The 18,221-nt window shown below is 44.6% G+C and overlaps 1 protein-coding gene across 2 annotated transcripts in view; it reads left to right on the top strand.

The window, feature by feature from the left end:
- The window catches only part of LOC115093104 (neuronal PAS domain-containing protein 2-like), a 260,661-nt gene that overhangs the window by 168,546 nt on the left and 73,894 nt on the right, over window positions 1–18,221 (top strand). For both annotated transcript variants that reach the window (XM_029604797.1, XM_029604796.1), the window contains exons 6-7: window positions 125–245; window positions 1,839–1,952. In XM_029604797.1, coding sequence (XP_029460657.1) covers window positions 125–245; window positions 1,839–1,952 — 235 coding nt within the window. The remainder of the gene's footprint in view (window positions 1–124; window positions 246–1,838; window positions 1,953–18,221) is intronic.

An 18,221-nucleotide genomic window follows, 5' to 3' on the forward strand; every position in this document is an offset into this window, starting at 1 on the left:
CATTGATTGATACAGCATTTAATCTAGTAGGTAGAATAATTAGCAACATATCAGAAGGTTTGTCCATCGGTTCCACATTTTATTTTGTCTACATGCCCTGTATGCCTTTTGTTTTTTATTGCAGTCTGACGTCATGGATCAGAATTTGTTAAATTTCCTTCCAGAACAAGAACATTCAGACATTTATAAAATGTTATCCTCACATTTGCTTGTTACGGACCCAACCTCTCCGAATTACTTAAACAGTGAGTTTAACTTTACCAGATTTACAAAGCAAAAACAGTTTTAAATGTTAAGATTTATATCTTAAAGAGGGCAATTTTCGAAGGTAGCAGAAGTTCCATCCCTCCTCATCACTGCTCTTCAATATTGGGAGAGAGGGGCGGAGGCCAACTCCAGGCCCTGCATCCTTCCCCCCCCCCTCCCTCCCAACCCACCCATTGAGAGCCCTATCTGAAGGGACCACTTCTGTAAGTAACGGGATAAATTCATTCAACGCGTCTGTACAACTTGTGTTTTTATCCTGTGTGCCAGGTAGCCTGCCTTGCCTGCCTCCACTCCTTTCCTTCTTCCCATCAGGCTGAGCCTGTGCAACTGAGCAAAGCCTGACCTGATCCTAGGCTCTCCACTGTGTTCTAAACTAGAACGCCTTGCCTGATGATCCCCAGGGAAGGGCCTACCCCTGCTCACTTGTGAGATAATGTCTTCCCTCCCCCTGCCAGAGACCCTTGACCCAAGATAAGAACTCTGAGCTTAAGTTTGGAAGAAGCCCACGCCTGGGTGCCCTGCCACAGACCTGTGCAGTCATGGACTTGCTTACTTGTGGTCCGCGGAAACTTGAGATGTCTGCGGACCGCGTTAGCGCCATTAAACCCTCTCCGTGCTCTGCTCAGAATTCCTAGCTTCCCTCCTCTCCCCACAAGCCCTGACAGGACTTAAGCTCTCACCATTGCTCAAGGTTTAGCTGGAGGTGAGCAGGGGAAACGGAGAAGCTGAGAAGAAAGTCGGGGAGGGAGTGGAAGAGCCAGGAGCATACCGCCATGTTAGCAGTGGCTCCTGGACTCTTCAGCACGGGGCCTTTCATTTGTAGGGTAAAAAAAAAAAAAAAGCCACTCTGAGGGCCTGAGCAGCAAATCAGTAAGCAGAGTATCTCTACTGTCCCTTTGTAGATGAACATTTACGAAATGTGGTATTCACAATAATTATCTTTGGAAAAAGTCTTACTTAGCATGCACTGTATCCAGTTCCCCATTTGTAAATCCGCAGTTGATAGTTTGTATAAGAGAATTGGATTCCTCTCATTAGCACTCCCGTGTGGCTTCTCACATTATAAACAATCAGGGTATCTTTACCTTTGAAAAGTGTGTGTTTTATTTACCCAGACCGCAGTTCTGTGTTGCAGTCTGTCATGCCCACTGTGGGCAATCAGTCTGTCCTACACTTCTGAAGTTTCATTTATTAGAGGCTCCAGTATCCACAAATAAAAAAAAAAATTAAAAAAAAAAACTATGCTTATAGAAAGAGAATGCACACACATTATACTGCAGCAGCAGCTGCAGCAGCTGGGGTACTAAAAATGTATGCATTCAATCCCACATGTACCAGAAAGCTTCCTGTGAGCCAGAGATATAAATCAGAGCAAAGAAGGGAGCTTACTGATTTCATTTCTTTTAACCGTTGCAACGGATTTATAAAGCCTGATTTCCTGCAAGTGACTTTCCTTAACCAAAATGCCCTTCTTTGCTGGTTTCAGTGACTCGGATAAACGTTACCATTTCTGAGGCTTTTTTTTTTTTTTTCTTTGTTTCGTTTTGTTCTGTTTGCTCCCTACAATTCAGCTGACAGCGATTTGGAGTTTTGCTGTCACCTCCTGAGAGGCAGTTTGAACGCAAAGGAATTTCCAACCTACGAGTACATTCGATTCGTGGGAAATTTTCGACCGTGCAGCAACGGTAAGTCGTGAGCTATATCTGTAAATACAGAAATGCCTCCGGGCAGCAGAGTCCTCAGGGAACGTCTCTAAGCAATGAGCGGGGGGACACACGCGTCTCTCAAACCGCATGGAAGTCGTTTTCAACCCACTGGGCAACACGGTTTAGGTGGCGGTCCCTGTACATAGGAGCATGTGGGGATATTTTTTCTGAATCGGAATCTCTATTAAAACCCCTTTCACTTGGAGACAGGTGCTGTAGCAGCAAAGGTTCGAGGAGGTCTCATTCTTATCACGACAAAATGAGGGTGAGGTGGGTTTCAAGAGATCTGCACGGTGACTTCAAGGTTAAAACAGCTGCCCTGTAATGCTTGTCACTTCTCTGGATAGATGGGAAGTGGGCCCTTTCAACAGAGCTTTCCCTGCGTCTTCTGACCTAATTTCAGTACTGAAGCAGTATCGACGCCTAGCGTGCTGTTTCTTTCATTCATGTAAAGCAGAAAATCACAATAAAAGTCAAGCAAAGCCAATAATCTCATCTTTTTTTTTTGCGGGAAGAGAGCAAGCGTGGAACATCATAATGAAATGCTTTCCCTCTGTAATTGGGATTCTTAAATGTGAAGTCCTTATTACTGAAGGATATATTCAACCATAATTGCAGTACAGCAAAGAAAAGAAAGCTTGTAAACCTCTTATCTTTTCTTCTAAGTGAGCTAAAAAAAAACTGGTAGTGGGCACACAGCAGCGTGATAAAATACATGCCCGTGATTAAAGTAATTCAGTCGCAGTCATTTTCTGATTGCCACAGCGTCTCTGCTGTACTGGGTTCTGTTACTTCACCAGTGGTTTAAAAAAAAACACTGTTGCAAACTGTGATAAAGTACATAATAAAATGTACAGCGCTGCCCCCGCCACTGTGGTACGAGGACTGGGATAGTCAAAGTGACTCCTTAGATTTTAGTGGGCACATATAAAGGAAGCTGCAGCTGGTTGTAGACCAACCACAGCCATCTGAGCTGAGGCGCCCTGGATATGCTGTTGGTTAAAACAACGTCTAGGATGTGTGCTTAGGACACATAGCGGACACTGTAAAGGCTAATCCTGGAAGGGGTTTAGGACAGTGCTGCAGTGATACGGATGCACTGATCGAAGCTAGAGGCGTGGACCCCTGCTCCTCCTCATCCCGTTGAGGTGTCACGTAGTGTCGCTTGCTTCTGTTTGCACATCTTTGCAGCCGCTACAAGTTTCTGGACTTATGTCCTCCAGTTCAGTGTGGAACACTGTGTTGTGAAAATTCACATTTTCATTTTTAAAATATTTTAAACAATTTAAAAGCCAACAAATATAACTGAATATTTAAGAACAGGTGCAAAGAGCTCCTGGTTCTCAGAGAACAAGGCCAATCTCTGGAATCCAGTGTGGCAGACCTGGAGGAACTGGAGCAGCAGAGGTTATATAGAAGAGACCTGCAGGGACATAGAGTTTGGAGCAGAATCACCTGGAAGGAAGCCATCATTTTGATGTGTCAGGAAGTGATCCTGTAGCTAGGGCCTGTCTTTCAGATGATTCCTTATTCTCTCGCACCAAGGATGTGACCAGGGGGAAATGGGTTAGTTGATCATTAGAAATGTAGATAGCTGGGTGGCTGATAGATAACAAGATCACTTGGTAGCTTGCCTGCCTGAAGCAAAGGTAGTGGATCTTTTGCATCATCTAGATACAATTTTAGAGTGCTGAGGAACCATTTGTCGTGGTAGATGTGGGTACTAAAGACATAGGAAAATGCAGGAGGCTAAATTTTGACTTTTCGATAGGAAATTAAAATCCAGAACCTTCAGGGTTACGTTCTCATTAATGTTCCCTGTTCCATGCTCAGGATTCCAGGGACAGGTTTGAGCTCCAGAGTCTCAATGTGTAGATGAGACAATGGTGCAGGGAAGAGGGCTGTAGACTTTGTTAGGAATTGGGGTACCTTCTGGGAAGGAGGCGCCAGCCTACTCTAATGGGATAGACTTGTAAGGAGATCATTAGCTTTTAGGGAGCGGAGTCAAAACACTTTGTATGAGAGAGTTAATATATTAGCAGCATACATGGAAAAACAAAAGTAATATGATACAATTATTCTTTGGTTTTGTTTCAGTTTTAGTGTTAGTTACAGTGTAAGCACTGTCATATGCAATAAGCAAAGAATATGTACTATTCAAGCTTAACTTGCTCTTAAACTTATGCAATTGCCATCTAGATAACTCCAGCTGTAAAGCAATCCGAACCAGTGTTCTCACCCTTTGAAGTATTGCGTCCATCCCGGGTCACTCCTGTAAAAGGACGCAGTGTCTGACATCTAAGGGAATTGATCCGTTTCCCTTTATCCCGGATGACAGATAAAACCCCAAAATTTTCACAGACTTCTCTGTGAGGAATGACAGCAATAAGGATAAAAATCACTAATTGGTCAGGGTAAATCTGGCAAACAGTTGCATGTGCTTTAATGCGCATCTGCACTGAGTAAAACTCACTCTTAGCTTGCAAGTTGCAATGGTGGTGACTGCCACAATCAGTTCTGGAAGCTTGGCTCTCAGACCACTTTCCAGAAGTCTGTGAAGGGAACCACAGTAAGAAAAACAGTTGACCAAGGTTCTTTCAGATAAAATCTGAAGAAAGTTTGTCCGAACCCCGCCAGACATCAAAAGTCGCCTGTCTGACGTTAAAGCTCATCTGTTCATGTAACTGTCTCCCTTGGATATTTATTTATTTATTTATTTTTGGTTTTTATATACCGGAAGTTCCTGTATACAATACATATCACTCCGGTTCACATTTAACAGAGATAACTATCGCCGGGGAGGCGGTTTACATGGAACATATCGAAATAATGAACGGATAATATATAATAAAGTACAATCTATTGGGAAAACAACTAAGATCAACTTAGAACAACTAAGATCAACTTAGAACACAACTTGGAAACATATAACTGAAGCAATATAAACATTAGATTATTGCTGTAAGGCAAGGATGATTGTTGTTCTTCTTGCTTTTAGCTCTCTGGGAAAGCTTGACGGAAGAGCCAAGTCTTGAGTTTCACTTTAAAAGTAGTATGGCATGGCTCAAGGTGGAGGTCCGGTGGTAGGGAGTTCCAGAGAGACGGGCCCGCTGTGGATAGAGCGCGTTTCCTTAGGGTAGATTTTGCAGGTTGGGTGATCATTCTATTCTGGTATGCCCTTCTGGTTGGTTTTTTAGAGGAGTGTAGTTGAAGCTGGATGGTTAAGTTGAGTGGAGAGATGTTATGTAGGGCCTTATGAATCATCATGCAGGTTTTGAACTGAATCCTGTATTTGATGGGCAGCCAATGGAGATGCTGGAGGATCGGGGTGATATGGTCCCTTTTTTTTGGCGTTGGTAAGTATCCTTGTAGTGGCATTCAGTACCATCTGGAGTGGTTTGGTGGTGTATGCGGGAAGGCCCTGCAGGAGTGAATTGCAGTAATCTAGTTTAGGGAGAATGATGGCTTGGAGTACTGTGCGGAAATCCCTATAGAGTAGAAGGGGCTTTATGGAGAGACTGCAAAAAACAAAATAGGATTCTCCGGTCTGGAAAAGGGATGAGTGAAGGGAGATATGACGGAGGCAAAGGAAATCATTTAAAGGTGTGGAGAAAGTTAATTGGGAAGCAGTATTCCCTGCGTGTCATAATATACACACTAATGGGCCTCTCGGTGAAATTATCAAGACGGCAGGTTTAAAATCTTCCTCATCGCACAGTCAGACTGTGAAACCCAATGCCACAGGACGCTGTGGACCCAAATCGTGGAATTGGGTTCCAAAAGGTATTAAACATTTATTGCTAATAGTTTCATTGCAGGCCATTTTAACATACCAGGCAGGGATGTGATTTTTCCCTTTGACCCATAAAGGAATGACACTTTAGTGATCTGGTCCAAGAGTGGCAGTGCAAGACAAAATGCGCCCTTCAACCATGAATTCTGGAAAGTGGAAGAGCCCGATAGAGGATAGAAAACTCCACTCATGTCCTGTTTCTTACACAATTCCTCTAAATACCGACTCTCTGCCACTGATGGCGGCATGGCTGGATGGACCTTGGCTCGACCCGGTTTGGCCCTGTCTCACCATATCTTTGAAGGAAATAATTCACTATTGGACTAGAAGCACGAAAGTGCCATCCCTTTACGCATCCACGGGAATAATCTCCAGTACCTGCCCAGTATCCAGTGACATATTTAGGATTTTTCCACCCCTAGGCGCTGTTGGTGAGGTTGCCAAACTCCCCCCCCACTGACAATAGAGCAGAAGGCACAGCCTGCTTTGTTCTGCTCTGACTGCTCCAGGCTCATTTCCTCTCTTTATGTCCCTGAAGGACAGGAGGAGACAGGCTGGATTAGAGAGCAGAGTGAGGTTTTTTCTTTGCTTCCTTGCTGTGGTGAGCTGTAACATCACCACCACCACTCTCCTCCTGTTTCCTGCATAGGGAGCAGAGCAGTTTTTCCTTCCTCTGTCCCTTCCAGACTCACCCCCTCCCCTCCTGTTCTCTGTGGTCGGAGGGGAGGGGTTGGAACAGGAGGCAGAAGCCTGTTCTCAGCTGAGTGAGAGTCAGCAGAACTGGGAAGCAGCAAATCTTCAGCCAGCCTACTGCATCCCAGATTTTTGCTGCCCTAGGCCTAGGCCTCGTGTGCCTATTGGCGAATCCATGCTTTCTAGTATCTAAAGATTATTCCAGAAACTGCCTTTCACTTTACATACCTCTTTATGGATGGCAGTCATTCATAAGGCCAGTAGGAATTCCCCAGCATCTGGATCAAGTTTTGACTCAGGTGCTCAAAAGTGAACTTTGATGGGCACTATTTAACAACAGAAGCCCCAAACCTGAAACTTTAAAAGGGACAGAAAACCAAAATGGGGCATATGGAGAGGGAAGAAAGAGACTGGGGACAGTTTACCAAAGTGAGGAGAGGAAGGATTAGGAAGAGCTATTTAAAGGGACAGAGAGCAGGAAGGAACGGGGATATGGGCAGAGGGACTGGGAAGCAGGGCTGACTTTAGCACTGGGGCACCCTGTACAAACAGGGAGAATTCCCCACTCCCCTCCTCCTTAGTAGGGTTGCCATCGGCAGTGCCCCTTTAAAGCTTCCACGGCACCCTTGAAGTGGGGGCACCGTGCTCTTCCTGGTTGGGTGGGGAGGGAACTCTTCTAGGACACGGCTGTTGGCAGAGACTCTTCTTTCTCAGAAAACCTGCAGGTGATGGCACCCCTTTAAAGCACCACACAGGTTGGTCCTGCTAGGAAGAGGCACCTGGGCTAGTAAGGACTGGTAGGGGAGATTCAGATTGAGGAAAGGGAAAGGGTAGTCTGGGGCAAGACATAGAAGAGAAAACAAAAATCAGTTAAATTCCGGGTCCTTATGATGAGGCTTTCCAAAGTAACACAGTCCATGGCAGGAGGTAAGGACCATTTCGCTCATTCTATCTGCCTGGTTGTTCCTATTGTAGCGCCCCCAAGAGGCAACCAATGTAATGATGACTCTCTCCACATCGGTGGCGAGTGATTGGGGTATGAGGGTGGTATTGGAGTCAAAGTTGCAATCCAGAGAGGTTCAACATGTTGCCCTCTTGCCAACCAGGTAATTTTGTATGTTTGGGAAATCTTCACCCAGCTAGCGATGCTCCTGAAGGTTGGGAGGGGAAGCAGGGAGTAATAAATGGTTGGATAGCTTCCGCTGGTGAATAACAAGATTTATTGTTTAAAATGAGGTTAAGCAGAAAAAAAAAAAAACAACAAAACAATTTACCATATCTAGCTCCATAGGGTTCCAACTCTGCTCCAGATTGGATATTGCCACCTCCTATAGACACAGGATTGGTGGGATGCAAATAGTATCATCTGTGCCTCAGTGTATAGGAATATTCTCATATTAGAGTTCATTAGAGTTCATCAGTGAAAAGCAGGTGTTAGAACTTTGCCTGCTTCATGGCTGGCTTCAAGCTGGAAACAAAGTTTTATCAAGGTCATGTTCTCAGTTCTGGTCCAAGGTTTCTCCTCATTTGGGAGGTGCTGAGAACTCTCTGATAAGAGGAAGCAAACAGTCTTTTCTTCTATCTGTGAAAAATTAGCCAAAAATATCACATGGCCACAAAATTCCATTTTGTCTTGCTCTCTAGGCCTGCACGGGTTCAGTCTGTGTGCAAGGCCTCAAAGTTCATGATGCACATCCTGTTTTAGGGTCACAGACTCCACCTTAACCAGTGTGGAACCTGCCTGCTGGTGCTAACAAAAGGAGATAGAGCAACTTTTAAACTATACCATAGTGGAAAACCAGTGGTCTCTTAGAAGTGCGCAAATCAGAAGGAGGTATCTTCCAACGAGAGTTGTGAAGACTGAATAGTACAGACGAATGTAGATAAAGATCACACTGATGTGAATGACTCTGTACTGCCTACTTCTAATAAGCAAGTTCATACAAATAGAAATAAAAATATAAATATACTTTAAAATGTCTGTTTGTGAATGCCAGAAGTCTGACTAGCAAGATTTGAAAGTGAAAATGGGTGGCATTATATGAGGATGTGGACATTATGTGCATTTCAGAGACATGGTGGAAGGAGGATAACCAATGGGACACTGTGATACCAGGGTATAAATTATATCAATTTGACAAGGTAGATCAAATTGGTGGAAGGGTGGCACTATATGTAAAGGATGGTATTGAGCAGTGGCTCTCAACCTTTTTTTTGGCCGGGAAACACCTGACAGATGGTTCTCACATGCATGACACACTGCACATGTGACCATCATGGGGCTAAATGTAAACATGCACCCTGTGCTCCTGGGGGAATTCTGTGTTACTGCGGATCGCAGAATTCCCCATCTGCGCAGAATTCCAAAATTCTGCGTAGAAAATAGCAGAGGAGAACCCAGCATGCCGCAAACGGAGTGCGTCCCGCGGCACACACTCCGTTCGCGGCAAAGATGAAGACCCAGCACACCGTTCACGGCAAAAAGGGAAGGCCCCCGTGTGCCGCGCTCCGTTCGCGGCGAAGATGAAGGCCCAATGCGCCATTTGCGGCACACGGGGGCCTTCCCTTTTTGCCGCGAACGCCGTGGGGCCTTCATCTTTGCCACGAACGGAGCGCGTCCCGTGGCACACGCTCCATTTGCGGCGAATATGAAGGCCCGGTGCACCGTTTGCAGCAAAAAGGGAAGGCCCCCATGTGCTGTGGGACGTGCTCCGTTCGTGGCGAAGATGAAGGCCCGGCGCGCCATTCGTGGCACACGGGGGCCTTCCCTTTTCGCCGCAAACGGCGCACCGGGCCTTTGTCTTTGCTGTGAACAGAGCACGTCCCGCGGCATGCCGGTGAGAGAGAAAATGTGTCAGGGAGGGGAGAGCAGGAGGGTGTGAGAGAGAGCATGGGGGGGGATGCCGATGAGAGAGAATGTGTGTGTGAGAGAGGGGAGGGTGACAGAGAGAATGGTTGGTAAGAGGGGGGTGGGGAGGGTGAGAGAGCAGGAGGGGTGTGAGAGAGAGCATGGGAGGTAAGAGAGGGTGGGTGGGGGGATGCTTGAGTGTGGGTTTCATAGAGAGGGAGCCTATATGAGGGGAGGGGAATGCCGGTGAGAGAGAATGTGTGTGTGTGAGAGAGGAGAGGGGTTGTGGGGGAGGGTGAGAGACAGCTTGGTTGGTAAGAGACAGCTTGGTTGGTAAGAGGGGGAGTGGGGGGAGATGCTTGAGTGTGGGTTTCAGAGAGGGAGCCTATATGAGGGGAGGGTGACAGAGAGCAGGAGGGTGTGAGAGAGCATGGGAGGAAAGAAAGGGTGGGTGGGGGGGATGCTTGAGTGTGGGTTTCAGAGAGAGGGAGCCTATATGAGGAGATTGTGAAGGAGTGTGTATGTGTGTGAGAGATTGGGAGCTCATGTGTATGAAAAAGGGATTGTGTGTATGTGAGGGTGCTAACCTGTGTGAAGGGCTTATGTATGTGTGAGACAGAGCCTGTGTGAAGGGCTGCATGAGAGAGAGATATAGGTAGCCTGTGTGAGGATGTATGTTTGAAAGAGAAATGGAGCTTGTGTGGGTGTGTATGCAAGAGAGAAGGCCCTGTATGAGGGGATGTGTGTGTGTGCGAGAGAGTGAGGGAGCCTGTGTGAAGGTGTGTGTAGGTGGAAAGGACACTCTTACTGTGATTTTCTAGGGAAATTCTGCTCAAAATATTTAAAATTCTGCAACTTTAACTTTTTTCTGTAATAATTTAAAATGTAATTCCTTAAAACTGTCATGTAAATTGTGTTATTTTGACCAATATAAAGTTTGCAGAATTTTGCAGAATTTTCAGTTTTTGTGCGCCACAGAGATGGGCTCCCGTGGCGGCCTTGTTTGGTCGGGGTTCGACACTGCCATTCCTCCCACCCCACCCCCGGGCTATGCGATGCCTGCCTCACCGGCCAATCAAAGGCTTCCTCCCTTCTTCCTACTCCCACTGGCAGGTAGAAGGGAGGAGGCTTCCAATTGGTCTGCGCGGGGGCAGGCAGAATGAAGGCGGCTTCCCACTGGGCAGTGGGGGTAGGAAGCAAGGAAGCTTCCAATTGGCCCACGGGGGCTGGAAAAAGGGAAAAGAAAAGCACAATGGGGCAGTGGGACACCGGGAGACATGACACACCTGCCGGTATTTGGTGACACACCGGTTGAAAAGCGCTGGTATAGAGTAAGGCATGGTAAAAAAAAAAAAAAAATTCTTCAGAAATCAAAATTTAATGTGGTATCCTTATGAACAGAAGTTACATGTGTGACGGGTAAGATTATAGCAGTGAATGATTACAACCATCCACCTGGCCAAGATGAAGAAACAGACTGTGAAATGCTAGCTGTAATTAAAAAGGCAAATAAATTGGCAACACAGTGATAATGGAAGATTTCAATTACCCCAATATAGACTGACTCACTGTCTCAATGGGACGTGCTAGAGAGGTTTTAGATGCCATAAATAACTTCTTCACGGGACAACTGGTCATAGTACTGATGAAAGGGGCAACTACTTTAGTTCTAGTCCTCAGTGGAATGCATAGCCTGGTGCAAGAGGTTACTGTGGAGGGGGCCTAAACAATAGCAATCATAATGCAATCAAATCTGACATAATCTCTGGAGGGAGGACACTGAGTAAAACTACTACAGTAGCATATAGCTTTAAAAAAAAAGGGAGACTTGATAGGATGAGAAAATTGGAAAAAAAAAACCTAAGAGCAGTTGCAAAGATTAAAGGTTTGCAAGAGATGTGGATGTTTCAAAATACTATCTTGGAAGCCCAGAAAAAATGCATTCCATGCATTCAAAAAGGTTGAAGGAAGATCAAATGACTGCCAGCATGGTTTAATGGTAAGGTGAAAGAGGCAGTTAAAGGTAAAAGAGCATTGTTCAAAATGGAAAGTAGATGCAAATGAAAAAAGAAAACATGCACACATATAAGCACTGGCAAGATAGATGTAAAACGGTAGTAAGACAGAATAAGAGAGAATTTGAGAAGATGCTTGCCAGAAAGACAAAAACTAATAATAAAAACTTTTTCGAATACATTCAAAGCAAAATGCCTGTAAGGGAGTCAGTTCAGCCACTAGATGACCGAGCAGTAAAAGGGGTGTTCACGAAGGACAAGGAAATAGCAGAAAAACTGAATGCATTTTTTGCCTAATTTTGTAACCAGGAGAATGTTGGGAACATGCCCATATCTGAAACATTCTTTGATAGTGATGATTCAGAGCAACTAAAACAAATCTCTGTGAAAATGGAGGATGTAATAGATCAAATTGACAAACTAAAGCGTAACAAATCACCAGGACTGGATTGCATCCACCCAAGAGTCCTAAAAGAACTCAAATATGAAATTGCAAACCTATTAATAATAATCTATAACCTATCATTTAAAAGTCACAATTTCTGAAGACTGGAGGGTGGCCGAGTTGATGCTGATTTTTAAAAAGGGCTCTGGGGTGATCTGGGAAACTGTAGATGACCCTGACGTCAGTGCTGGGCAAAATGGTAGAAGCTATTTTTTGAAATAAATTCACTGCCTTCACTTCCTCCCCTGCATCTGTCTCAATATTAATCTTTCCCTTTCATCTCATTTTTCTCTTCTCTTCCTCTATCTACCCATAACTAGATTTTACCCTTCTTTGTTCTCCTCTCTCCTCCTTCAGTTCTCACTGTTCCAACTCTTCACCTCCCCAACTCTCCTCTACAGCTCCCCATCACTAGGTTGTTTCCTTCAGCAGCTGCCTGACTCCTGTGTAAACTGCTGTGATTCCTACTGGGAAGGCGTTATAGTAAAACAAATAAACCAACTATACTAAACGTGTCCTTTTCCTAAAACAGCCATCTCTTTTCTGGTTCTCGCAAACTACCATCTCTCCTCTCAAAAAAAAAAATAAATCCCCACTCTTTCAAATCGTCCCCTTTCACTTCTCCCAGCCTTCCTTTCCTTCTCACCTCTTTCTTGTACTCTCCTACTATCTCTTTACCTCTCTCTCCTCATCATTTTTCCAAATCATTTATTGTTTTCCATCCTCCCCGTCTACAATTTTACTCCTCCCACCTTTTCATCTCTTCCTACCATTTTCCCCTCCCATTCCTCTATTTCCCTCTTTTTATCTCTTGCCTGCTTAACCAGATTTCCAACCTCCACTCTCACCCCACTCCTCAGCCCTCCCATTCTACCCATCTCTCACTCCACCAGCCACGCCTCACCTTCTGACAGTACTTCATTTCACATCTCCTACTCCTATCTCACTTCCCCAGCCTCACCTCACCACCTGTTCATGCATCCCGCCCTATCGCTGAGTCCCCCTCACACCAATCCCTTAGTTCTTGATCTCGCAAGCCTTCAACCAGTCTGAGACCCCCTCTCCCTGAGTCTCTCCCTCCCAAACCCTGATTTCCTGTTCTCCCCAAGTCCCCACACAATCTCTCCATCCCTGCTTTCCCTGACCTAACCCCTAGGTCCTCATGCTAAGCAACCCCCAGAACTAATCCCTGATTCTCCACTACCCCCTTCGCCTCCGCCCCATAACTGGCGAGGGGGTAATGTGATTTTCACTCCTCAGTCCCACCAGTAGCCTTGCAGCTGTGTCCTGAATCAGTTGAAGCAAAACCTGGCAGCCCCTGATAGAGAGCATTACAACAGTCTACTCAGCTCAAAACCAAAGCATATGTGATCATTTTAAGGTCTTTTTCCTTCCAGAAAGTCACTCAGTTTATGGTTTATAGCAGAAATCTGATTATGCATAGAGAGTTTAGAATTCAGTAAGTCTCCCAGACTCATTTCCATCTTACTGTTCCGAAGTTCTAGACCTATTTGTCCAGCTAATCAACAACATTTCAGATTTATTAGGGCTTAATTTCAATTTATGGTTTAAAAATCAATCTGCTATTTATTTTTTTTTGCAGTAACTACTACTGCTGTGGATGGCGTGTAAGTAATAAAATTAAAAAAAAAAACTAGGCTAATCAGCGGGGTTTTAAGGGTTGGTGCTATCAGGGGGAAAGGGAAACCAGGGAAGTCGGAAAGTCATATCCCTTATCTGGGCAAACTGGGAACAAACTGGAAAAAAGGAAAATGGCATCGGCACGTGCACCTTATAAAATTCTCCGACTTACACGGGAGAAGCAGGCATTTGCGTGTACATGCGTGCGTCCGTTTAAAATTGTGCACACGTGTATACGCATGCAGGCTGTTTTATAACATATGCGCACGCGTGGCACGCGTAGGTTATAAAATGGATGCGTCTCTGGATGCGAGCCAGCAAACACGTGCACATGTGCGCCCGCACGCCTGGTTCAAACTTACCATCTATGTAAATATTTGCCTGACTGAACTCCAGAGAGCTGTTTACAAAAGATGTTGATATCATTCCAAATAGGTCATCCTCAGGAAAAATGTTCTCAGTGTGTCTTCCAGAAACCACACAATATTTCCTTTCTCTCCCTCCCCTCAATACCCCATCCTATTCCACCTCCTGGCCTGAAAGCATTTTATTTCAAATGGAGAAAAAACAAGCAGAGACGTGCACGTATCTCTTCCTCAGTTCTGTGTTTCCCAGCACCGTTGTTGCTGTTATGGTTTCATTTTAAATGGAAGCTCGCTCTCTACTGTCTGGCTTTGTGAGCACCAGGGATTGTTCACCGAGGAACAAGTCATTGAAATAAATAACCCGTGTTTCATTGCACACTGAGCATGAGTGTAAGGGGAGCAGAGAAACTTGAATGATGCCTGAAGTTACAAAATGTCCTATGGCAAGATTCTGCTCTCTTTGATTTTCAGAAAAAGTTCCCTGCTTAATCTTTTTTTTTTTTTTTGTAGTTAAAACAAACTTGCTTCTGGGTTTTCCTTCTATTTTCTTGATTCTTTATCTCGCAGCCTGACAATCACGTTCATAGTAACATCCGATGCCAATGTTGAGGGGAGGGAGCAGTGCAGAAGTTGGCAAGAGGCATTGCTCTTGATATCTTGTCAGGCCTCCACGAATTCCAGTTCTGGGAAATCAGATCCTGTCCCCTCAAATGAGCACCATTGGCTGGCTCTAAAATCAGCCTGATTGTAAGGATCAATAACCTTGCTGCTACTTGAACATAATTCAGTTAAATTTAACAATTCAGAATTGATGCACACTGTTCAGAGATACACTGAAGGTAGTAAGCAGACTGAAACTATGTTTAAAAGAGCACTTCAGCTTAGCTGACTCAAAAAGTCATCTTAACTATGCCATCAAAAGGAGACGGCAACTTGTGTATAGCAAGTTATTTCCCCACTAATTCGAAGCCTTGCTCTCTCCCAGTAGATAGCTTCAGCTAGAGCACAAAGCTTTCTCATGGGCTTTGTGGGATGCTAGAGCACTGCAGGGCAAGCAACAAGATTTTGGGGGGCATGAGCTAAGCCCACATTACACAAACAAAATGTTTGTTCTATGTACTAATGGGTCAATATTTAAAGCAGTTTGTCTGGCTAAGTTTGGACTTACCAGAGTAAATCAACGCAAATGACCACTGTGTTACAGCGATGCAATACAATCAAAAATAAATCAAAAGCAACATGTAGCTGCTCTGTCGCTGCCAAACTATATTTTGCTATAAGTTATTTGAAAAACCTGTTTGTGTGAATTCAAAAATTACTTAATGGACCTACACTCTGTGGAACGAAATTTCAAAAAACTTTTCAAAAAGAGACATTTGAAAAAATATTTTTATGGAGAGGGTGGAAGTTTCATATATAGTGTAGGTGACTCCGCACCAGTGTGTAATTGGTTATAATCATCAACCACCACCACCTCCTCTAGAACAAAACTTTTTTTTTAAACTTTTTTTAAAATTGAAATTGTAATCCCAAAACAATTCAAAAACATCCGTGGAGGTATAAATGTTTACCTTTCCGCTAGGAAAGACCTAGTATGATATTATAAAGTTACCCAGTTAGCTTAAGGCGGGTCCATAATAGACTTCCCTGTAAATGTTGGTGAGTCCTCAAGCGTTTGAAATCCGATCCCGACACAAACGATTCGTGTTTCAGATGTAAATCTTTCTTCGGGGGAGTATCTTTTCTAACCTTCACCAACCTTGAAGAATTCTAACCTCGCCAAAAGTGGTAAAAGTTGTTCTTCATATCTGCCGTGCACTAAAGTTCTCTATTCGCCGCATCGTGCTGGCTGTGTTCCTTTCCACCTGGATGTGTTCCTTCATCCGGGGGTTTGGAAAGGAACACAGCCGATGCGGCGAATAGAGAACTTTACTCCATGGCAGAAGGGGAAGAAATTGAGGAGAGAAATGGAGAAGGGATCTCAGGCAGGATTTGCAGAAGGATAGGGGATGGAAGAGGGGGATAGAGGCACAGACAGAGGGGAAGATAGGGGGGAATCAGGGAGCAGAGGTAAGAGAGGGAAAGGGAATAAGGGAGGGGGAGAAGAGAGAGGGAAGGGAATCCGGGATCAGGAGCAAGAGATGGAGGGAAGAGCCACTCACACCCCACGGCCCCTCTGGTCCCCTCACTTACATTTCACAGGACGCCAGATTCCCTCGTGCTACCCTTGTTTCACCCCTTCTGATCCCTTCATTCTGTTCCCGCGTTCTCCCTCTAAATCCCTCACTCTCCTGCTGCAGTATCTCCAATCCCCAATCTCCCCCACACAACCCTCACCCGTCCTCATGCCTCCCTCCTTAGCCCCTCCCTCATTCTCTTGCCCTTACTCCCTCCCACAATCCCCTCACTCCCTCATATCCCCTCATTCTCACTTCCCCTGATCCTCTCACGTTCTTTCCCCCTACATCCCCTCACTCTTGTCCCTTCCCCCTCCCTCACGCTGCTTCCCCTTCCTCCATTTCCCTCCCTCGTGTTCCTATCTCACTTTTTAGGAGGAGGAGGAGGACAGCAGCAATAATAGTGTCCTCGGGTTGTGCCTTCTTCCTTTGACGCCAGGGTGGGTTTTGGACTTTGAACCACACAGTACCATTGTAGTACTGCACAATTCAGAGAGCAACAGCCCAGACCTGGCAGCAGAGGAGGACACAGCCCAAGGAGCTGCACTATTGCTGTGCTCCTCCTCTTCCTCATAACGAGCCGGGATTGGGGTGAGTTTGGGGGTGGAGGGATAAATCCAAGGACTGTCACCGCCACTGCTAACCCTGCAGACCCCAGTCTCTGTGCTGTGGATAAGGGGCTCAGCAGGCTGCATGTGTGACACACTGTACTGCATTACGTCACTGAAGCTTGAGCACTTCCTGAATATATTCATAGTGCTTTCTTTTTTCAAAAATATATTGCGTTTATTCTTAACATATAAGACCAGTGAGAACAAATACAAAAAACCTTTTTTTTTTTTTTTTTTTTTTTTTTTTTGCAACTATGTCAAAGCAGCTAATAAGGAGAACAAACAATATATATTTTACACTATAGTAAATAGGATGAGACATTTGTGTGTTAAATGTGTTAGAGCAATGGTTCTCAACCTTTTTTCGGCCGGGATACACCTGACAGATGGTTCTCATATGTGACCGTCACGGGGCAAAATGTAAATATACATTCTGCATCCTCAGGAATCCCCTCGACCCCAACAATGGGTGCAGAGCAGAACTAGGGCATTACCCGTACAAGTCACCATACAAAAAAGATATTCTGGTTCTGATGACATCTCAGAAGAAGCAAAACAAGCTCTCTTTACTGGCAGGCACAATAGAAAAGACATAATAGAAAAGATAGTAATTAACCACTAATGCATGTCCTAGTGAGAAAACACAACAAATAAGATTGATACAAATGCCTACATGCTAGTAAAATACCTCACCTCGGTCACACACCCAGAACTGACCTTCACCAAGTATTTATTTTATTTATTTATTTAACATTTTTTATATACCGAGGTTCTGGTAACAACGTTACTAATCACTTCGGTTTACAAATAACTTTGGGATGACATAACAGATGTGTGTCTTACAGAGAACAAGGAAGTACAGAAAGATCACAAATTATAACTATGGAGGCAAACTGGAATGGAAAACAAAAAAAGCCACTCTGCATGCAGTGCCAACCTGGAGAAATGGAAAGAGAAATATAGCACCTAACATAATAATGCACACAAACTAACCCGCACAAAGTTACACCTATATTATGGAACACACTCAAACAGTAACAACCCTACCTAAGAAATACAACTATTAAACCAGGCCCTAAACACTAATACACCTCCTATTAGGAAAACAGAACATGCCAAGCTGCTATAGATCCCCACTCAGAAATAATTGTAAAACTATACTAATAAATGTTATAAAACAGCTAATGAACAGAATAACATCCAACAATTAAAAACTAAAAAATTGTCCAAATATCAATAAAATATTTCAAAACAGCAGACACATCACATAATACCCAGTAATTAAAATGGCAGTCAATCAAGAAAAATAAACTTTAAAAGCCGCCTTTACTTACCCTCTCCAGCAACTCTCCTACTCCTTTCCCTTGCAGACCAATAGAACTCACCAGAAGCAGCAGTGGCTGCTGAAGCTCTGTCCTCACAGTCCTCTTCCTTAGTGCCCACAACCAGTCACTTATACAAAGTCTTTGTCTCACACAGACTAGTAATCTCCCTAACTAGTCTCTCTTCCTCACACATACACCAGTCACCTCCCTGACCAGCCTCTGTCTCTCTCACACTCACACAGACACACACACATACACACACACACCAGCCACCTTCCTGACCAGTCTCTGTCTCTCTCACACTCACACACACACATACACACACACACACCAGT

The sequence above is a fragment of the Rhinatrema bivittatum genome, chromosome 5 (genome assembly GCF_901001135.1).
Source record: "Rhinatrema bivittatum chromosome 5, aRhiBiv1.1, whole genome shotgun sequence".
In the NCBI taxonomy this organism is placed as follows: Eukaryota; Metazoa; Chordata; class Amphibia; order Gymnophiona; family Rhinatrematidae; genus Rhinatrema; species Rhinatrema bivittatum.